The 24113-nt window shown below is 36.9% G+C and overlaps 1 protein-coding gene across 26 annotated transcripts in view; it reads left to right on the forward strand.

Moving 5' to 3' along the window:
* Nucleotides 1–24113, forward strand: part of DGKB (diacylglycerol kinase beta) — a 764643-nt gene that overhangs the window by 710434 nt on the left and 30096 nt on the right. For all 26 annotated transcript variants that reach the window (XM_005550071.5, XM_065542255.2, XM_065542256.2 and 23 more), the window contains 2 exons: nt 14493–14613; nt 15776–15836. In XM_005550071.5, coding sequence (XP_005550128.1) covers nt 14493–14613; nt 15776–15836 — 182 coding nt within the window. The remainder of the gene's footprint in view (nt 1–14492; nt 14614–15775; nt 15837–24113) is intronic.

Consider the following 24113-nt stretch of genomic DNA (forward strand, 5'->3'; position numbering starts at 1 on the left):
CAGCAGCCGCATTAGATTCTCACGGGAGTGCAAACCCTATTGTGAACTGCTCATGCAAGGGATCTAAGTTGAGCACTCCTTATGTGAATCTAACACCTGATGATCTGTCAGTGTCTCCCATAACCCCCAGATGGGACCATCTAGTTGCAGGAAAATAAGCTTAGGGGTCCAGCTGACTCAACATTATAGTGAGTTGTATTATTACATTGTAATACATAATGAAATAATATATAGCTATATATTACAATGTAATAATTAATATAAATAAAGTGTGCAATAAATGTAATGCATTTGGATCATCTCAAAACCACCTCCCAACCCTGTGGCTCGTCTGTGGAAAAATTGTCATCCATGAACCAGGCCCTGGTGCGAAAAACATTGGGAACTGCTGCTCTGAAGAACATTATAGTTATTTTGGCAAGAATTGCATTAAATCTGTAGATCACTCTGGGTAGCATAGCCATTAAAAAGAAATTCTTCCAATTCATGAATATATGGCCTTCCATTTATTTGTGTCCTCTTCCATTTATATCATCAAAGTTTTACAGTTTTATTGTACAGATCTTTCACCTCCTTGGTTAAATATATTCCTAGGTATCTACATTTTTTAGCTATAGTAAAAGAAAGTTTTAAAATTTCTTTTTCAGAAAGTTCACTATTATATGGACATACTGATTTTTGTATGTTGATTTTGCAGCCTGCAATTTTAGTGAATTTGTTTATCAGTTTGACTAGTTTTTGGTGTAGTTTTTAGAGTTTTCTTTATCAAAAATATTATACCATCTACAAATAGGGACAATTTGACTATCTTCTTCCCAGTTCGGATGCCTTTTATTTCTTCCTCACCAACTCTGGTGACCTTTCCACCATTAGCAGCCTTCCTGTCCACTGCTTTGTTGACACCCACAGCGACTATCTCTCTCATATCACAAATAGCAAAATGACTCAGAGGATAGTCAGAAAAGCTCTCAACACACGAGCTTGCCAGGAACCATATCGACAATGGTAGCATCACCAGACTTCAACTATTTAGGGCCATATTCCAGCTTTTTACCAGAATGGCAATCAATCTTTGCCTTCAGCTCAGCAAACTGGCAAGCAATGTGAACTGTGTGACAATCCAGTACAGGGACATAGCCATCACTGATTTAGCCTGGTTGGTGCAGAATAGTCACCTGAGTAGGGAAGCCATTTGTTTCCATTGGTGGGTCATTTTTGTTGTCATCAGCAATGTTGGCACAGTGAACATCTTTGACGCACATATCCTTGACATTGAAGCCCCCTTTGTCCCCCAGAAGAGTTTCACTCAAAGCCTCATGGTGCATTTTAACAGACTTTTCTTCAGTTGTAGCATTGATTGGAGCAAAGGTAACCCAGTCACCACTCAGCACACAGGACTAGTACCAAAATCACCAATTCTGTAGAAATCCAGGAGAGACAGACCACAAATAAGGGCTTGTCAGTTGGATGAGGTGGTGATTGGATGCATTGCAGAGTTTCAAGCAACATAGTTCCACTGACTTTACTGTCTTTACAGGTGATTTTCCAGCCCTTGAACCAATGCATGTTAGCACACGGCTCTAGCATATTGTTACAGTTCCAACCAGAAATTGGCACAGATGTTACTGTGCTGGCATTATAGCCAATTTTCTTAAGTTTCAGCTTTCTTAATGATTTCTTTGTATGTTTTCTGGCTGTAGGGTGACTCAGTGGAATCCATTTTGTTAACAATAACTGTTTCACACCCAATGTGTAAACCAGAAAGACATGCTCATAGGTCTGTTCATTCCTGGAGATACCAGTTCAAATTTACCAACACAAGCAGCAACAATCAAGACAGCACAGTCAGCCTGAGATGTGGCTGTATTCATGTTTTTCACAAAGCATCTGTGTCCCAGACTATCAATAATAACCAAGTAGTACTTGCTGGTCTCAAATTTCCACATGGTATCAATGGTGATGCCATGTTCAGGTTCGGCTTTCAGTTTATCCAAGACCCAGGCATACTTGAAGTAACTCTTTCTTATCTCAACAGCCTCTTTCTCAAAATTTTTGATGGTTCTTTGATCAATCCCACCACATTTGTAGATCAAATGGCCAGTAGTGGTGGACTTGCCTGAATCTATGTGTCCAGTTTTGACAATGTTGATGGGATTCTTTTTCTTTTCTTTTCCATTTGACTTTAGGGATGGTTTTCATGACACTGTTGTTCTAACTGCAAACCTATTGTAAAAAAGGTTGGTATCAGCGTTAATATCTCCTGCTTCATCCTTGATTTTATTTATTTGAGTCTTCTTTTCTTTTTTTGGTTAGCCTAGTTCGTGGTTTATTGATTTTCCTTTATCATTTCAAAAAAACAAACTTCATTTTGTTGATCTTTTGAATTTTTGTTCTTAATATCAGTTTTATTTCTGCTCTGAGTTTTATTATTTCCTTCCTTCTGCGAATTTTGACTTTACTTTATTAGTAAATCAATAACAAATCCTAGGTCTTTGAGGTGCATTGTTAGATTGTTTCTTAGAAATCTTCTTTTGTGATGTAGACAATTATTACTATAAATTTCCCTTTTAGTACTGGTTTTATTGTGTCCCATGGGTTTTGGTAAGATGTATCTCATGCTTAGTTGTCTCAAGAAAATTTTAATTTTTCTTTTAACTTATTCACTAACCCATTGGTTATCTAAAAGGATGTTGTTTAACTTCCATGTATTTGTAACATTTCCAAAATTTTATTTTATTAATTTCTCGTTTGGACCATTATGGCCTGAAAAGATAGCTGATATGATCTCTCCTCTTACATTTGTTGAGATTTGTTTTGTGGCCTAATATGTGATTCATCCTGGAGAATGTTCCATGTGCAACAGAAAAGAATATATATTCTACAGTTGTTGGATGAAATGTTCTGTAAATGTCTGTTAGGTCCATTTGGTCTGTGGTGCAGTTTAAGTCCAATGTTTCTTTGTTGATTTTTTGTCATTAGCTTCCCATTGTTGAAAGTGGGTGTAGTCCCCTACTATTTTGTATTGTGGGCTGTCTCTCCTTTTAGATCTAATAACATTTGCTCTATATATTTGAGTGCTCTTGTGTTGGTTGCATATATATTTATAATTGTTATATCCTCTTGTTGAATTGATCCCTTTCTCCTTATACATAATAACGTTTTCTGCCTCTTTTAACAGTTTTTTACTTAAAATATCTTTTATCTGATATAAATATGGCTTATTCTGTTCAATTTTAGTTTTTGTTTGCATGGAATGTCTTTTTCTATCCCTTTGCTTTCAGCCTGCCTTTACTGGTGTGGTGAATCTTTTTTAAGTAGTATACAGTTGGGTCTTATTTTTATTTTATTTTGCCTATTCAGCCACTCTCTCTCTTAATTTGAGAATTTAATCTATTTACATTCAAGGTTATTATTGTTAGATAAGAACTTATTTCTGCCATTTTGGTAATTATTTTTTCCTTATCTTGTAGATTCCTTATTTCTTTCTTCTTCTCTTGCTATTTACCTCCATGGTTTAGTGGCTTTCTGTGGTGCTAAGCTTTATTTTATTTTCTCATTCTCATTTGATTGTCTGCTTTACTTTATTTGTTTGTGATTACCGCAAGTTAACATGAAGAGTCTTGTAGTTAGAACTGACTGTTTTAAGATGATGGAAACTTAACTTTGGTCACATAAAATTAGACAGTTCTCCTTCCCCCTAAAATTTACACTTTTGTTCACTTAATTTACTTCTTTATCTGTGGTGTGTTCCTTAGCCATTAATTGTAATTCTTGGTTTTGACCATTTGACATTAAACGTTCATACTAGAGGATTGAAGAAGTATATAGCACTCATATCACTGGAATATTATGAATTTGATTTGTTAACTTACTCTGCTGTTGAGTTTTATGTTTTCACTGGTTTTCCTGTTAGTAATTATGGTCCTTTTGTTTCCATTTTTAGCACTTTCAAGCATTTCTTATAAAACCAACTCTGTGGTAATGAATTCCCTTAGCTTTTTCTTATCTGCGAAGATTTTTATTTCTTCTTCATTTCTGGAAAAGAATATCTCTGCTTGATACAATATTCTTAACGAACAGCTTTTATTTCTTTCAGCACTTTAAATATATCATCCCATTCTGTCCCAGCTTTAAGGTTTCTGCTGAGAAATCTGCTAATAGTGTAATTCAGATTCCCTTATATGCGACTTGATGCTTTTCTTTTGTAGATTTTAGCATTATTTCATTGTCTGTGACTTTTGACAGTTTGATTATAATATGCCTCAGAGAGAATTTTTTGGATTGAATATAATTGGGGATCTTTTAACTTCCTGAATCTGGATGTTCATAACTCTACCAATACTTGGGAATTTTTCAGCTATTATTTTGTTAAATAAATTTTCTGTGCTTTTCTCCATCTCCTTCCCTCTGGCACTCCTATTATAAGAAAATTTATTCACTTGATGGTGTTCCATAAGTCCTATAGGCTTTCTTCATTCTCTATTATTCTTATTTCTACTTTCCCCCCACCGACGCCCTCTGGTTGGGCTATTTCAAAAGACTGTCTTCAAGTTCATAAATTATTTCTTCTCCTTCATCTTGTCTGTTGTCAAAGCTGTCAGTTATGTATTTTTTTCATTTCATTCATTGAATATTTCTGCTCTAATTCTACTTGGTTCCTTTTTTATTTTATGTATATCTTTGTTGAATTTCTCATTCAGATCATGAATTGTTTTCCTGATTTTATTGAATTGTTTCCCTGTGTTCTCTTATATCTTGCTCAGTTTCCTTAAAATCATAATTTTGAATTTATTTTTCAGATAATATATGAATGTCCTTTTTGGGAGTCTGTTACTGGAGACATTTTGTGGGTGCCATGTTTATTTGCCTTTTTACGTTTCTTGTGTCCCTACATTTATATCTGTTAATCTAATTGAATAGTCACTTTTTTCCAACATTATGGAGTAGCTTTCGTAGGGATAAATATTTTCCTGTAAACAGGTCCTAGGGTTAAGTGTAGTGCATTGGCTTTAACTCTAGGTCGACTCAGTACTATGGTCTTCATGCAGTTTCTTCAGCTGTAATCCTCATCAGTGGTATATATTGCCTCAGTGCTCTAGGCTGCAGGAGTTTGTGATGGCAGCAGTGTAGTTTTGCTGAGGACAGGAGCACTAGGCTGGTTGTTGGACCCTGTGGCAATCTGTCTGGGAAAGCAGATTACTGGACCAGCTGTTGGACCATGTATGAGAGCAGTGGTGCCAGGCATTCCTGCAATGGTATTTCCAGGGATATGGGACCACTACCAGACTGGCTGTCAGGCTGGGCTCAGGTGTGTGCAGGTGTGGTGATGCCAAGCAGGCCTGTGGCTGTCTGTCCAAGGACGTAAGGCTGCTGCGAACCAGCTGTTGGGCCAGGCACAGGTGCATGTGAGTAGAGCAGGGCCAGGCTCTTATCCTTCTTACTGAGATTCTTCAGAGTATTCTTCATACATCACCCCATGTGGTATTATAAACGGGAGCTTTGTACCTTGTTTTAATTTTGTGATTACATTTGAAATAATTTAGTGGTAGGATTGTTTGCTGGACTATTTTAAGGTGTCATGTATTCGTTCCTTTGTAGCACTTTTTCTCTTCCATCATTGATAACATTTATTTATTTACTTTTCCATAAGTTATTGGGATGCAGGTGGTATTTGGTTACATGAATAAGTTTTTCAGTGGTGATTTGTGACATTTTGGTGCACCCATCACCTAAGCAGTATACACTGCGTCATATTTGTAGTCTTTTATCCCTCGCCCCTCTCCAGCTCTTCCCCCCAAGTGCCCAACATCCATTGTATCATTCTTATGGCTTTGCGTCCTCATAGTTTAGCTCCCACATATCAGTGAGAACATACAATGTTTGGTTTTCCATTCCTGAGTTACTTCACTTAGAATAATAGTCTCCAATCTCATCCAGGGCACTGAAAATGCTGTTAATTCATTCTTTTTTAGAGCTGTGCAGTATTCCATCATATATATATATACCTCAGTTTCTTTATTGACTCACTGATTGATGGGCATTTGGGTTGGTTCCACAATTTTGCAATTGTGAATTGTGCTGCTATAAACATGCATGTGTAAGTATCTTTTTCAAACAATGACTTATTTTCCTCTAAGTAGACACCCAGTAGAGGGACTTCTGGATCAAATGGTAGTTCTACTTTTAGTTCTTTAAGGAATCTCCACACTGTTTTTTATAGTGGTTGTGCTAGTTTACATTCCCACCAACAGTGTAGAAGTGTTCTCTATTCACCACATACTCACCAATATCTACTGTTCTTTGATTTTTTGATTATGGTCATTCTTGCAGGAGTAAGGTGGTATAGCATTGTAGTTTTGATTTGCATTTCCTGATCATTAGTGATGTTGATCATTTTTCATATGTTTGTTGGCCATTTGTATATCTTCTTTTGAGAATTGTCTATTCATGTCCTTAGCCCACTTTTTAATAGGATTGGTTTTTTCTTACCGATTTGTTTGAGTTTGTTGTAGATTCTGGTTATTGGTCCTTTGTCAGATGTATGGATTGTGAAGATTATCTCCACTTTGTGGGTTGTCTGTTTACTCTGCTGACTGTTCCTTTTGCCATGCAAAAGCTCTTTAGTATAATTAGGTCCCAGCTACTTATCTTTGTTTTTATTGCATTTGCTTTTGGGTTCTTGGTCATGAAATCCTTGCCTAAGCCAATGTCTAGAAGGGTTTTTCCAATGTTATCTTCTAGAATTTTTATAGTTTCAGGTCTTAGGTTTAAGTCCTTATCCATCTTGAATTGACTTTTGTATAAGGTGAGAGATAAGATCCAGTTTTATTCTCCTATATGTGGCTAGCCAGTTATCCCAGCACCATTTGTTAAAAAGGGTGTCCTTTTCCCACTTTATGTCCTTGTTTATTTTGTCAAAGATCAGTTGGCTGTAGTATTTGAGTTTATTTCTGGGTTCTCTATTCTGTTCCATTGGTCTATGTGCCTATGTTTGTACCAGTACCATGCTGTTTTGGTGACTATGGCCTTACAGTATAGTTTAAAATCAGGTAATGTGATGCTTCCAGATTTGCTCTTTTTGCTTAGTCTTGCTTTGTCTATGTGGACTCTTTTTTGGTTCCATATGATGTTTAGAATTTTTTTTTCTAATTCTGTGAAGAATGATGGTGTGGTATTTTGATGGGAATTGCAATGAATTGTAGATTGCTTTTGCAGTATGGTCATTTTCACAATATTGATTCTACCCATCCATGAACATGGGATATGTTTCCATTTGTTCATATCATCTATGATTTTTTTAAAAAGTGTTTTGTAGTTTTCCTTGTAGAGGTCTTTCAACTCCTTGGTTAGATATATTCCTAAGATTGTTTGTTTGTTTGTTTTGCAGCTATTGTAAAAGTGGTGGAGTTCTCGATTTGATTCTCTACTTGGTCGTTGTTGTATATAAGGGCTACTGGTTTGTGTACATTGATCCTGCATCTGGAAACTGAATTCTTTTATCAGTTCTAGGAGCTTTCTGGAGGAGTCCTTAGGGTTTTCAAGGTAAAAGATCATATCATCAGCAAGCAGTGACAGTTTTACTTCCTCTTTACCAATTTGGATGCTCTTTATTTCTTTCTCTAGTCTGATTGCTCTAGCTAGGACTTCCAGTACTATTTTGAAGAGTAGTGGTGACAGTGGGCATGCTTGTCTTGTTCCAGTTCTCAGAGGAAATGCTTTCAACTTTTCCCCATCAGTATTATGTTGGCTGTAAGTTTTTAATAGATGGCTTTTATTACATTAAGTTATGCCCCTTGTGTACCGATTTTGCTGAGCATTTTAATCCTAAAGAGATGCTGGATTTAGTCAAATGCTTTTTTTTTTTTTTGCACTTCCTGCCTAGAACTCCCAAGATTATATGCCCTTTGTCTTCCACTACCAGGGCAAGTAGGGAAGGACAATCAGGAGGAGGGCAGGGTTAGGAGTTTCTGAGCTCAGACTCTCCTTGGGTGGGTCTTGCTGCAACTGCAGCATGGGGAATGGGGTTGAGATTCCTAGGTCACTGGACTTGTGTACCTAGGAGGATTATGGCTGCCTTTGCTGAGTCATGCAGGTTGTCAGGAAAGTGGGAGAAAGCCCACAGTCACAGGCCTCACACAGCTCCCATACAAACTGAAGGGCCGGTCTAACTCCCACTGTGCCCCTACCAACAGCCCCGAGTTAATTTCCAGGCAGAAGGTATAACGGGCTTGAAAACCCATCTCCCGTCTGTGAAAGAAAAGGTCTTGGTTCTTCCCCTGTCTGTGGAGTTTGCACACCAGATTTGCTCCCTCTCCTGAGTTCTAACCAGGTGGCTTCTCACCCCGTTCAAATTGTTACAAAGTTTAGCTAGAGATTTCCTTCTCCCTGTGGAGTTTTACACCCTGCTCCTCTGGTCACCCTCCTGTTGGATCCCTGTGGTGTGGTGCCAGGCAGATATGGCCGGTTAGGGGACCCTAGGAGCTCCCAGGGCCTTTCTGCTGCTTCCTCTACCCCTGTATTTGGCTTGGCTCTCCAAATTGACTCAGCTCCAGGTAAAGCCGGAAACTTCTCCTGGAAATGGACCATCAGCTTCTCTAGTGGGGGTGTGTGTTGGGGAGAGGAGGGTCTCCCTTTCCCACTTGGGCCCTCACAGTTGGGCCCTCACAGTATTTGGGGGATCTCCTGGGTTGAGCAGGAGCAGTCCACTTCCTTCAGAGGGTCTGTATGTCCTCTCGAGATTGTTGGTTTGTTCTTGCAGTCTGTCGAGCTAAAATTTACAATGCGAGCTGCTCTGTCTGGAGCTACAATCTAGTCCTGCCTCCTGTCCACCATGATGATCCAAGAGAACTGTTAACATTTAATTGGTTAGTTATTACTGTTGTCACAGTAAGTAACATGGAATTTAGAGTCAAGCATATCTATTTAGAAAACCAGATTTTCAATTCTATGTAAAGACTTGAACAAGTGACATAGTTTCCCTGTCAATAAAATGAAGAGAATAATACCTATCTCAAAGAACCGTTGAGAGTCTTAAATGGAAAAATGCCTGTAAATCCCTTAGCAGGGAGCCTGCTCATAGCAGGCACATAGTAGATGTATTAGTCCTTCCCATACAGTTTCTCCTTTATTAATAGACCTACAGTTGGATTGTATGTTCCTTCAGGTGCGAAAAGCCTGCCTTTATGTTTTACACACTTGTACTCTGAAACACAGTTTATATTAATAAATTTTTGTTAAAACTCTTTCTACCCACCCCCTTTTAAAATTTATGTCTTCTGGGTAGATAAGGAAAAACAGGTATTTATGCTTGTCAGAAGTATATCTAAATTAAGAATCAATTAGAAATAGATGGACATTTTGAAGACAAATCCTTGAATTATTCACTTTAGTGAATGGGTTTCATATGTTCCTTGGCTTTTTGAAAGTTTATTCTTGGTCCTCAGACATGTTTCATAATGTTGCTAGATAAATGAAACATCACTGGAAGGCATGCTATCTACAAACCTTCAAAAGGTACAACTCCATAGGTAGCCTGGTCTTACTATGGCCAAATAATGACTCAATAAGTATCAATATAATTAGCAATTTATGTTTATTTCAAAATGTTCCTGCTGAGTCAATGAGTACCTCCACATGGCCTCCAACAGTGGTGCAGAATGTTGCTGGACACTCTGCACAAAGGGGTTTATCCTGTTCTGCTCCAGCCTTTCTCCCCCTTTCTTCAGTACCCACTATATTTTGCGAAATGCTACAACCCACATTCAGTCTGTGTTTGTAATGCATTCTCTTCTGTTCCTTCACATATGGCAGTCTGAAACAATTACATAATGAGACATATTATCAGGGCATAACTGTCAAAAATGAAGACTAAGCTATGAATAAATATTACCCACTTATTAGCTAAGCTGCTCGTGTGTCCTCTAATCTACATGTGCCCCGACTTTCAGATTTACATTCATATCCCTGATTACCTGTGTAACAAATGAATGCAGCACTAATTATGTTCGGAAAGAGATTTATAAAGTTTATAAAGACTTATAAACTTTAAAATGATGAATTCCATTCTAAAGTAAGGTTCCTTACCATTTTTGTGTTGTAGTCTTTTTTGCCAGTCTGGTGAAATCTACTTACTCTTCTCAGACATAATGTTTTAAAATTTATAAAATAAAATATGTAGGCTAAAAAAGGGAGTCAGTTAAATTAAAATACTGTTAAACTTTTGATTTAGAGATATATATGCTTTTCTATGAAAAATTAGATTAAAATACTGTTAGAAATTTTGATTTAGAGATATATATCCTTTCTTATTAACAAACTAAAATCTAGAAGTTCAATAATTATTAAAATTTGACATAATGAATGTAAATACCATTTTGAAAAAATACATAAGATAAAAATAAAAAAATTAAATAAAATAAAATTTAATGTATTATTTTATTTTCTAGAGACTATTGTAGATATTTTAGTATTGTAGATAATTAAAATATGTTACCTTTTCTTAAAGTAGGAAATACTGTAACAACTATAATGTGATACGAGTGACAAAGTCACAGGCATTCCTGACTACATTTATGTTTGAAAGAAATGCTTAATTTCAATTACATGTTAGTGAAAATAAAGTTGCATTTTTCCTATTCAGATTCACAGACCATGTGTTAAGAATCTTGATCCAATATGATCCAATTTTGATGATTTTATTAAGTTTCTCTCCTCTGAAATACCTTAGATTCTAATGTGAAAATACCAAATTGAAAGCTTGTCTTGTCTCTCTTTACTCTCATGGAGGTATTTAAAAAGACATGTAAACTCTTTCAGAAATGTACTTTGTTTTCCTTCAAAAGTATACTTTATAACATTAAATTGAACAAAAGCAATATCTTCCTCTAGACAGACACAAATGCATCTCAATATCATGGTGTCAGGATTTCACAGTTCTTGACATATTACTTTTGAAGGTAGAGCTGCTTCCCGCGTGAATATCCAGGTCTGGTTGCAACTTCTGCCTTCCTATCTATGATTCTTCTTTTTCTCACACTCAAGAAAGCCAAACAGAGGCAATGATTACGCACACTAATGAATGTTAAACTGTTCTACTTTCTTTTGTAATAAAATTATTTGGAAACTTGTGGTGTTCCGTGATAAATAACCAATGAATTGTGGCAATGTTCCTAGTACACAAGTGTGGTGAAGCTCCCTGGTAGAGAACAGTTGTTCTATGCATGGTTACACACACTGTGGAATTAATGCTGGAACATGATGTCTTTCAGGCCTTAAAAAATAAATTGCCATTTAGCATTTATAGCAGCAGTGCTAAAGTGACAACCTTAGTGCTCTGAAAGTGTTCATGTTTCTCTAAAGCATAGGTTGGCAAACTTTTCCAAAGGTCCACATAGTAAATATTTTCAGCTTCGTCGACCATATGGTCTCTGCTCTGCCTTTGTAGTACAAAAAGAGACAAAGACAAGACCTAACCCAGTGAACGTGGCTGTGTTCCAATGAAAACTAATTTATGGGCACTGAAATTTGAATTTTATGTAATTTTCAGATGTTATAGTCCTTTTTTTTAAATATATAAACACCATTCTTAATTTGTTGTGAGCCATACAAAAAAGGCAAGGGGCCAGATTTGGTCCATAGGTCATCTTTTGCTGCTCGCACTCTTAAATATGAAGCCAATAGCCAGGTAGCAAACCAATTAAATAGGTTGATCTAGCTGGCTAGGCCATCCCAAGGAGAACTGTTCTTAAAATAACTCTTAGCTAGAATGTGAGGTGAGGAAGTCTGATGTTCCAAAGGATACCACATATAGAAACAGAATTCAAAAAAAAAAAAAAAAGAAAAAGAAAAGAAACAGAATTCAAAATTGCATAGATAGAAACTCTCTCTGTCTGAAATCAATCAGGACCCTGATCTCAAAGATAACATGTAGGGGCATCAATTGTATACAGACAGATTGCAGATTGTGCTGTATCAAAAAACGTGGAAGTGTTATGGGAGCAAATTTGTACAACACAAATTTAGAGTTTCGTTTTGTCTTTGTTTTCTCTCCCTGAATGCCTAATTAAAAGGAGTATGGTATTTATTTGCCTTTGCTAGAGTTAGTAAACATGGCACTATTCCTATAAAATTATTTGTGTTAGCAAGAACATGAAAGTTTAAAAGGCTTGGTCTTCTAAATCTATGGGAAATATCTTTATTACTGATTATTAACAGCAGAATTGATTTTCAAGGCATTTTTGCAAGCAGAAAAACAAAGACAAATTAAAGAAAAAAATCAGAAGGAGGGTGGTAGACAGTAGCAATATGGTGTGGATGTAGACAGATCCCTGTGATTCATGAAAAAGTTAGGGCTCACAGATTAACTCTGTCTTGAGAACGTGTTTCATTTCTTATAGAATGGTTCCCATCAACCAGTTTCAGATCATTGCGGAAATTAACACAGAACTCTACCTATTTAGAAATCAGGCTGTGCAAAATCTACAATACTAAATGTGAACTCCAATCCTGTGGTGGTGATCATCGTGGTGGTAGTTGTTGTTTTATAAATATCAGCAGGCACACATCTGGGACTTTAGTGCTTGCCACAATGTCATTTTCTGGTTGACATATATCTAAGAAATGCGTATATTAACACCCAGGCTATAGAGCCAAGCACATTTTAGTGCCGGCTACAGCTGAAAGAATATGTTTCCATTCCTTGTCCATCTGTTCTTGGCAACATGAATTTAAACTAGAAACACAGAATAAGTTTCATGAGAAATATGTCTAAATGGGGTTTAGAACAGCAAGGTGGAAGCTCTAAGTTAACATTTGATTTTGTAGCTAAAATATTGTTTTTACTTGGAGTAATCTCATGCTACAGCTACAGCTTAAAGTTAAAAATAATAGATTTTTATTATTCACTTAAAAGTTTGGTGGCTTGGTCTCATATTCTTTTTAAAGTGCTTTTATTAAATTTGCCTATGATCCTGGGCTTTGAGATTGCAAAGCACTATTTGCTGCCACACAGTTGAACTACACTGAAAATAAATCATTAGCATCTCTAAACTCTATGCTAAAATTGAGTTGTTAGAGAGGAGTGAGCACTTTGTGTACAAAGTGGATTCCATGCAAAACACATTTGCTTGTTTTTCTATGAGTCCAACCTCAAATATGACCAACTATTACGTGGCTATCTTGTATAATAATCATGCCTCCCACTGTATTCCACCCCTCTAGTTTTTCTGCTACTAAACAATATAAAATTATGTATTTACATTTGAAAATATACAAAAACACATAAGAATATTAAAATGGAAAAGAACCATAATTGTGCACCTAGACTTTGGCCTGCAAATCAAGGGTCTCAGGACTCTGAGTTAAATAGGTGAGCAAAAGGGCTGTCACTGAGTCTTGGGACAGGACTGTCTGGGATTCCACTGATGTGAGTTCAACTTCTGATTTCTGGCTGAATGCAAATATTCAGATTGGAAAGGAACCTTGAAGCTCACACAGTCCGACCTCCACCTTTATGTTAAGATGATTTCTAAAATTTTTTAAAGTCTGCCCTTTTCATATGATTGACTTATCAAATGTAGCATAGTGCATCAAAGCAATAGGGTTCACATTTTGGCTCTGTCACTTTCTAAGTATGTGAGTATGAATAGTTATTAACTTCTCCAATGTTTGGCTTCTCTATCTGTAAATGGGGAGAATCACATTTATCTTAAATTGGTCTGGAGCAGGAGCAAATGAGATAATATAATTAGTCCTAGTAAATACTCAACAAGCAATAACTCTTACTATTAGCACTTTTCTAATGTCCTCTGCTAAAGAAAAAAAATTAATAATAATGATTGCATGGGACTAATTATCTAGTATACTACCAAACAGTATTTTGGTAGAATATTCCTTAATATCGGAAAAACATTTCACAAAACTACTATTGTTTCTTGAACTTCTGTACAGTTACCTATTACTGTGGACAAGTTAACTCAAAGATTTAGGGACTCCATCTTCTAATGTATAAAATAAGAAGCTTCAACTCCATGATCTCTAAGGTCTCTTGTTCGAGTAATTTAACAAAATCATGTTTGACAGCATATCCTCATATTTTATTTATAGTGTTGAAATGTGTATTTGCTGCCAAATGTCTGATGTGGGATGTATAAATGGTCCTTATATACATGTGGAATAACATTAAGTTTGTTGATGTTAAAAACTACTGGGTTTTTGGTTTTTTTTTTTTTTTTTAGTATTATTTGGCTCAGAATCTGTGTTTCCCATTTTGTTTTAGAATAAGCTGACAGTAAATCATTTCCCACAGAACCTCAAGGTTTAGTTAAACTGAGAGTTATAAAAGTAGGCCATCTTTTTATTACTTTAAGTTTCTAAGACAAGTTTTCTTTGTGAAGTGGCTATTATTTTTTTTAAATCTCCATAATATCAAATGGCATTAAATTGTGGATATATGTATACACATTGTAACTTAAAAGGCATCTACTTTCTTTCAGATCTCAGTGACCAGCTGCTGGAGGTGGTCGGCTTGGAAGGAGCCATGGAGATGGGGCAAATATACACAGGCCTGAAAAGTGCTGGCCGGCGGCTGGCTCAATGCTCCTGTGTGGTCATCAGGTAGTTCTCCTTCTGTAATTGACAAAGGCGTTTGATATGGCAGAGCCTCAAACTAATTAAAAGTATGCAGAACTCTCATAGTAGCATTGTCGTCTTTGGGTTCCAAATGATCAGTGACTAACACTAATATATTTCAGAATAAATGGACATAGGCAGATTGTATAAAATATTGGTTAGCTATTACTTATCTGGTTTGTTAGAATCTGATTCTCCCTTGTTGACTACCATGGACACATTGATGCATGAATTCAAACATACAAATTTTATGGTTGATACTCATATTAGTCTACTGAAGCACCAAAGTATTTACTGGGCAAATTATCTAATGAAAATAATGACAAGACACCATTGACTTAAATTCTTTCAAGGATTAAAGTGCTACATTAAGATTTTATGTATGTTTTAAATTTTAACTTTTTCAAGCATTTTTTTCCCCAAAATTTCACTTGCAGGAAAAAAAAAAAAAGAGAGATCTTTTTTTTTTTTTTTTTTTTTTTTTTTCGAGACAGAGTTTCACTCTTGTTGCCCAGGCTAAAGTGCAGCGGCACGATCATGGCTCACTGCAACCCCCACCTTCCAGTTTCAAGGATTCTTCTGCTTCATCCTCCCACATAGCTGGGATTACAGGCACCTGCCACCACACCTGGCTAATTTTTGTATTTTTAGTAGAGATGGGGTTTCATCATGTTGGTCAGGCTGGTTTCAAACTCCTGACCTCGTGATCTGCCCAGGTGAAACCACGGATTGTAGCACAGACATAATTGATGTTATTTATCTGAAACTATTAGTGCTAGAAAATCTGAGACATTAAACACCTTTCTCCCAGTTTGCAACGTGGGGTTATAAAAACAAGGAATCTCTTTTGGCTGTAGAAATTCTGATCATGTCATTAAACATAAACCCTGAAATTTTTCTTTTGGCATCCAGAATTTTCTTTTAATATCATTACATTTAACAGGAAACTCATAATATTCCTGTGACTAAGGTACTTTTCAGGGTATTTATTAATAGTGGAGAGTTGAAGCTCCTTTCATAGGAGATAAATTTAGAGCCCAACTATTACCATATTTGCCTTCCCTGGTCTCATCATCTTATATCTCACATATAGTCTGTAATATAAAGTATTTCTTTGCTATACTTAAAATGAAATATTTTCCCCCAGGACTAGCAAGTCTCTACCAATGCAAATTGATGGGGAGCCATGGATGCAGACCCCATGCACAGTGAGTACAGAATAGTTGATATGCTATGTCAATCTCAGTTTTGCTTTCCTCTTTGACTAATCACAATAACTGATTTTTTTTCTTTATGTCTTTTCAACTTATCACCAAATAGTCTTTTTGTTGTTGTTATTATTTTTGTGTCAGAGCCACTGCATTTAGGTTTTAGACATTATATACCCTTGGCAATGATTTAGCTCTTGAATGTTTGTGTTAGCCTAAGTATAAATAGATCTTTTACATAGATCAATTATAAAGCATCAATCAATTATAAACTCTAGAGCCAAACAAAATATTAATAAAGGTTTCTCTTAAACATTTTTGTGTTTATTTCAGAGCACGTTATGAGAATATTATTTATGAGAACTGCAAACATAAGCTTACATGTGAATTTATTTCTCAGCTGTTCTATTGCCTCCATTTGGGGGATTTGAGGGCTTTCTTCTCCATAAGAAAAAAATTTCTCTCCAGTTTCTACCATAGTTGTGTTTTCTAGATTGAGATATTAGTTAAGTCAGACATTTTGCCCTGCTCAAAAAAATTCAGTTTTCATTTGCATAGTGAATATTTTATTGCATTTCAAAAACAGGCTAGGAACTGCTTTTGGCACTGGGAGTAGAAACATGAACAAGACCAACAATGTAATTTCCTTCAAGTTTCTTACATTCCAATAATAGGGGACCAGATAAATAAACAAATGTTTGATAAATATAACTTCAGATTGCAAGAGTTATTTAAAAATAAGGTGAAATGATGAAGAGAAACTGGATTAGATGTGGAGAATACTACTTGATATAAGGGAGACCTCCTTGAAAGGACACACGAAAGCTCAGTATAAAATACAAAAAAAAAAAAAAAAATTAGCTGGACCTGGTGGCGCACACTTGTAGTCCCAGCTACTCAGGAGGCTGAGGCAGGAGAATCACTTGAACCCAGGAGGCGGAGGTTGCAGTGAGCTGAGATCATGCCACTGCACTTCAGACTGGGTGACAGAGTGAAATTCCATCTTAAAAAAAAAAAAAAAAAAAAAAAAAGACACTAAGGAGGGTGGTGTGACCAAAGCTTCTAGAATTAGGGGAGAATGGTAAGAGGCTAAGTAGAAAAGGTAGACAGAGAACAAACCATGTAGAAAAAATGATGGTAAAGAGCTAAATTTTGATTCTAAGTACAATAGGAAACTACTGAAAACTTTAAGCATCATCTGATTTACATGTTTTTAAGTTCACATTGGCTGCTCTGTGGAGGATTGATTGTACTGAGCAGCAACTGAGAGATGGATCTATGCTAGTACTCTGGGCTTGGGCAAGGATGGCAGCAGGGAAGTAAAATGAAAGTGGATCAATTTAAGCTATATTCCAGAATTAGAATAGGAAACATTTATTAATGAGTTCCTGGGGATGCAGGAGGTAGAGGAAAGGGCTGAATTGAAGTTAACTCTTACCTAAGTATGATAGTGTCATTTACTGAGTAGTTAAAGTTCAGAGAGAAACTGGCTAGAGGGCAACAGGGGAAGATCTTAATCTTACACAAGCATTGTGTTGAATGCTTGTGTTATATGTGAGTATTTATTAAATATTCACTTAACTCTAAATAATGAAACCATCATTTTTTAGATGGAGAAAATACAAGTCCTGGGAGGTTAAATAGCATCATCAAGGTCAGGTATGAAGTAGATATGGAAGTAAAATCCAAGACTCTTTAATTAAAGCCCATTCTCTCAACCACTAGTGTAAACAACTTTAGCTGCAGATTTCAAACAGCACAGATTAGCATGTAAGAAGGAATTTTTCATTTTGCCTTTGTAATGGTTTTACTCTAAAGCTATTGGCTCAAACTTTGTGTATAACACATAAACATAACTTCTTGTTTGTTTCTGGTGTATTCCTTTAGCTACCTGAACACTTCATCTTTTTCCTCGCTTCACCAGTATGTGTACATATACATCTTTTTTGTAATCATTCACTCTCCAAATGGCACTTCTAAATTCACATTATTCTATTCACATGGATGCTTAAAATGTGAATAGAATGAAGAATAGAGTGTGAATAGAGTGAAGGTGATCGTTAACATCATTAATGATGGTGATGGTTATAGTGATGATAAAGGTGGTAGTGATGGTGGTGATGGTATTGCAGGGGTGGTGATGGTTATGATGGTGGTGGGGGTAGTAGTGGCTATTGTAATGATGGAAATAGTGGTAAAACTTGTGGTGATGGTGGTGATGGTAGTTGCAATGGTGGTGGTTGTGATGCAAGATAGTAGTGGTTGGTAGTGGTGTTGTTTTTAATGAAAAGTCACTTTTCATCAGCCTTGGTAACAAAAGAATAAGTAAATCAAAGAAAATAAAATCAACTAGCTTCCATGAATACTCTTTGCATTATTTTGGACTCTTCTCAGGAGAAGAGGCGTTTAGCCTCTTCTTATGCCATGTTTTGAACCAAGAAGCGGTCACAGCTATGATAATATCTAATATTTATTAAGTCCTTAGAATGTCCTGTACATACAGTTGGAGACACTTGACCCATGTAGATGCATTTAATCTTCACAAAAATTCTATGGTTAGCCTTGTTTTATGGATGAAATAACTGAGGAAGACAAAGGTTAAATAGTTCATCTAATTCTACACAGTTAATAAACAGCAGAGTGGAAATGGAAACCCAGGTAGTCTGGCTCTAGCATCTGCATGCTTCATTGCTGCTCCTCATTGTGAAGTTCAACACGAAATGACCCCAGTGCATGCTGGAGATCTCCATCCAGAGTGTGTGACCTTTGGTAAATGACGGACTACCTTTCTCTCTGACTAACTTTCAAGCTTCTCCCGCTTGAAAATCTCTGCCTATTGAAATTTAATTAATGTGCTAGAATAATTTAAGCTTGTTTAACACAAGTACTTTTAACACTACTTTTGTTAATTTTTATTTCAATAAGTAATAAGACATTCATTTCACCTGTTAACTATCATGATTTACAATTGTTAAATTAATAATAATTTTATGTAACTTACATTGAATGTTCTTCCCTTGTAAACTCACTTATTCATTTAAAACATTTATTGCAGCTTATAGTAGACCAAGAATCATAATAGCTATGGCTCATTATTGTGATTTTACATTCTGTCATACTCTACTTTTCCTAGAGCCACATGGGGTTCTGAACTTTAAATTTCACTGTAATTGAAGAGAATATTTAGTATTCATAACATTGGTATGGTTAACTATGGAGCGTTTTTGCTTCAATTGAATAACCCAATATTTTTCTTACAGAACATAAGAATGCTGCAATGTTAAAATTATCTGCTGAATTTAAATATCTGTGAGCTGATATTCAATTTATGAAGGAATTGCTCTAGACATAATTTTAGAGGAGAACAGAAGTTCTGTTTTTTCTTTAAGTAGAATATATAAAATAGAAATATCAATTAATGCTTTCTTAAAAATCAAGATAATACAAGTTTTGGAGTTGGTGGGTAGTGATGATGACACAACAATATGATTGTACTTAGTGCCATTGAACTGCACGCTTAAAAATGTAAGTTAAAATGGTGAATTTTATGTTGTGTATATTTTGCCACAATAAAAAAGTAACTGAGACAAAAATTAGTGTAAGATTTATTTATACATTTCACTGATTGAGTTCAAAGTTCAGGAAAAGAAAAAAACTGAAGAGTTTAATACTAACTCTTCAAATATGCACTTGGTAATTATTTTTAGGACCATCTAGATTCTGTGTCACTGTAAAGCCATCAACATAAATTTTTAAGTGCTCCTGTATTCATTGTTTTGTAATAGTCACTGAGTTAACACAATTATTTTACCCATATAACTATTGCTTGTGATAATAAGCATATCAAACTGAAGACAATATTAATTCTAGAAGAGTGTATATTGAAAATCGTTTTAGAAGAGCTGTCTTTAGGCCAGACTCCAGAGCCTATTTTATTCTTTCTTCTTCCTCCCCCATCCTTCCTCCTGAGCACATAGAACATATGATTCTATAGTCAACATGTTCTTATAAAGGGAAGAAGAAAGAGCAGCTTGGGGTGGAGGCTAGAGGCAATAGAGTGGTAGGATAGGAGAGGACATAGACTAGGTAAGATTTTATTTTCTATCTGTACAACCAGCACCCCTTCACTACCCATTTATTTTAAGTGATACACGACCAGTAAAGTTTAAGTGAGAAGCGACTATTCAAAGTCTCAGGAACCTCAAATTTATTACAACTAAAATGGACTCATCATTTGCCTCCCAACATCTCTCCTACCCTAAATGAGGTCTTCTCACGTCCTAGATCTGCGATTCTTCCCTATATCATACTGAGATAGTGAAACCATTGAAACACCTGGTGTTTCCTAAGCTAGAAATCTGAAAGTCATCCTGTACTTCTCTCTATACCCTCAAATCCAATTTACATGTCCATATAATGATATGACCTATTTCTGGAATCTTTTCCTTTCTTTCTCTCCCTACTAACCACTGTCTTAGATTTATTTGGTCCAATTCATTTCTCTCTCATTCCTGGCAAAATCACATCAATATTTCCCCATCTCAATTTTTGTTCCAATTAAGTCCATGCTTCACATTTCTATCAGAATGGTCACTATAAAATATGAATCTCACCGTGGCACTCTTCTACTTAAAATATCCTTTAGTTACTTTCTGTCTGATAAAATGTAGTTGAGTGAGGATTCCTGTTTTACCAACATAATCTCTTACTTTTTAAAAAGTCTTTTCTTTTTGTCCAAACAAATGTTTCCTCTTCTTTAGTTTGGTAACCAACTCATCTTTTGAGACTCATTCCTTGCTGTCCCTCCTCTATAAATCCATCCGTGAGCATGACCCCTCCTTCCACTTCTTCACTCCTTTTTCTCCAAATAGCCTAAAAGCTCAGCTTCAGTGTTTCACAGTTTTATCAAAACAATAACAACATTACGTTGGAATTCTCAGTTATATGTCCAGCTCCTTTTAGACACAAGCTTACTGAGGTCATGGACCATGATTTGGATCATCTTGGTAGCCCCGGAGCATAGCACTGTGCCTCACACATAATTATATTGCCAACACCAAATGCACTTTGAATTTGCAAATTTCTGAAATACTTCTTGGGGTAGTATAGCATTTTTTAAAAGTGTTTTTCTACTAAATCTTCTTTCACTGAACATAATGTAGGTTGGCTAGCAATTCATTCACATATTTTTATATATAAATACATGTAAAAGTTATTTTGAGTTATCTTTATTCATTATATTCTCAAAGCAAAGAATTTGAATGTATCAGAGAAGAAATTCTTTCTCAATCTCAAAAGATTTAATCTTTCTATTTCCTGTATGGTATGATGAAACTTCTTTGGGCCACTTCCCGCTGGATTATCAATTATATATTGCTTTTGCACATTCAAAAAGCTGCATTCTGTTAATTATTTGAAATATTAATAGGCATGTATTATTACTCATGACACATTTATGAAAAGTAATGCCAAAAAGATTTTAATGCAAAATTAATCTGGGTTTTTTGTTTATGATGAAGACAGAAAAAACTCCTGAAACTTCCTTCCATGTGATAGAGAACGGAAAGGAAATCATGAACGGATTACACATTAAATAGTGAAATGATCACAGGTAGACTAAGAAGACTCTACAGAGTGATAGCTGAGGACATGGCAACTTCTAGAAAACATTTATGTATGTCTTAACCCCTCTTTGCCTTTTTCTGTACCTTCCCTGGCATAATACCTCTTCAGATCTTAAACCTGTTTGCTCAATCTTAGCTTACAACTACTTTCATGTGCAATTGAGCCCTAACCAGGTGTGGGACCAATACCCACCAAGCCTGATAGTCTTGCTGCCTTAGGTACGATCCTTTCAAATCCTGGGTACCCTATGAGCACCTGCCTCCTGCTGCCCAGATTTCTACGGTGTGACCCATTCCATGAGATGCTATTTTCTGACTTGACTGCCAGTTCCCCTCCCTGGCACTAGCACTTCCTTGACTTGGACACTAACTACTTGCTTTGCCTTTATTTGCATCCTCTACTAGGAAGACTTGGTCCTTTTTCTATTGCCCTAGCCACTGCAGTTATCTAGACTTCATTTTAACACTTGTTTTCACATATTCCACCATAACTTTAAAATACAAACTATTTAAAAACAATATTCTGGCGCTTATTACATTTTTTGTTTATGTGGTTGTTTTTTCAATTTGTTAAAATGATCATAATACTAAAGTGTTAGTTACTGTTTAATCACTTGCTAAATACGCAATAGTCTCAGGCCATTAAGATATAAAGTAAAAGGTTGCATAAATTTAAGTTTTTCAAGACCCAGCAAGTTAGTATCAGCTAGACAAAGGTTGCTGGATTTTTCAAGACATAAGAGAGGAGGGCGGAGCAAGATGGCCGAATAGGAACAGCTCCAGTCTCCAACTCCCAGCGCGAGTGACACAGAAGACCGGTGATTTCTGCATTTTCAACTGAGGTACTGGGTTCATCTCACTGGGGAGTGCCAGACGATCGGTGCTGGTCAGCTGCTGCAGCCCGACCAGCGAGAGCTGAAGCAGGGCGAGGCATTGCCTCACCTGGGAAGCGCAAGGGGGAAGGGAATCCCTTTTCCTAGCCAGGGGAACTGAGACACACAACACCTGGAAAATCGGGTAACTCCCACCCCAATACTGCGCTTTAAGCAAACAGGCACAGCAGGAGATCATATCCCACACCTGGCCGGGAGGGTCCCAAACCCACGGAGCCTCCCTCATTGCTAGCACAGCAGTCTGTGATCTACCGGCAAGGCAGCAGTGAGGCTGGGGGAGGGGTGCCCGCCATTGCTGAGGCTTAAGTAGGTAAACAAAGCTGCTGGGAAGCTCAAACTGGGTGGAGCTCACAGTAGCTCAAGGAAACCTGCCTGTCTCTGTAGACTCCACCTCTGGGGACAGGGCAATAACAAACGCAGCCGAAACCTCTGCAGATGCAAACGACTCTGCTTGACAGCTTTCAAGAGAGCAGTGGATCTCCCAACACGGAGGTTGAGATCTGAGAAGGGACAGACTCCCTGCTCAAGTGGGTCCCTGACCCCTGAGTAGCCTAACTGGGAGACATCCCCCACTAGGGGCAGTCTGACACCCCACACCTCACAGGGTGGAGTACACCCCTGAGAGGAAGCTTCCAAAGCAAGAATCAGACAGGTACACTCGCTGTTCAGAAATATTCTATCTTCTGCAGCCTCTGCTGCTGATACCCAGGCAAACAGGGTCTGGAGTGGACCTCAAGCAATCTCCAACAGACCTACAGCTGAGGGTCCTGACTGTTAGAAGGAAAACTATCAAACAGGAAGGACACCTACACCAAAACCCCATCAGTACATCACCATCATCAAAGACCAGAGGCAGATAAAACCACAAAGATGAGGAAAAAGCAGGGCAGAAAAGCTGGAAGTTCAAAAAATAAGAGCGCATCTCCCCCGGCAAAGCAGTGCAGCTCATCGCCAGCAACGGATCAAAGCTGGACGGAGAATGACTTTGACGAGATGAGAGAAGAAGGCTTCAGTCCATCAAATTTCTCAGAGCTAAAGGAGGAATTACGTACCCAGCACAAAGAAACTGAAAATCTTGAAAACAAGAGTGGAAGAATTGATGGCTAGAGTAATTAATGCAGAGAAGGTCCTAAACGAAATGAAAGAGATGAAAACCATGACACGAGAAATACGTGACAAATGCACAAGCTTCAGTAACCGACTCGATCAACTGGAAGAAAGAGTATCTGCGATTGAGGATCAAATGAATGAAATGAAGCGAGAAGAGAAACCAAAAGAAAAAAGAAGAAAAATACATGAACAAAGCCTGCAAGAAGTATGGGATTATGTAAAAAGACCAAATCTACGTCTGATTGGGGTGCCTGAAAGTGAGGGGGAAAATGGAACCAAGTTGGAAAACACTCTTCAGGATATCATCCAGGAGAACTTCCCCAACCTAGTAGGGCAGGCCAACATTCAAATCCAGGATATACAAAGAACACCACAAAGATACTCCTCGAGAAGAGCAACTCCAAGACACATAATTGCCAGATTCACCAAAGTTGAAATGAAGGAAATAATCTTAAGGGCAGCCAGAGAGAAAGGTCGGGTTACCCACAAAGGGAAGCCCATCAGACTAACAGCAGATCTCTCGGCAGAAACTCTCCAAGCCATAAGAGAGTGGGGGCCAATATTCAACATTCTTAAAGAAAAGAATTTTCAACCCAGAATTTCATATCCAGCCAAACTAAGTTTCATAAGTGAAGGAGAAATAAAATCCT

The sequence above is a fragment of the Macaca fascicularis genome, chromosome 3 (genome assembly GCF_037993035.2).
Source record: "Macaca fascicularis isolate 582-1 chromosome 3, T2T-MFA8v1.1".
In the NCBI taxonomy this organism is placed as follows: domain Eukaryota; kingdom Metazoa; phylum Chordata; class Mammalia; order Primates; family Cercopithecidae; genus Macaca; species Macaca fascicularis.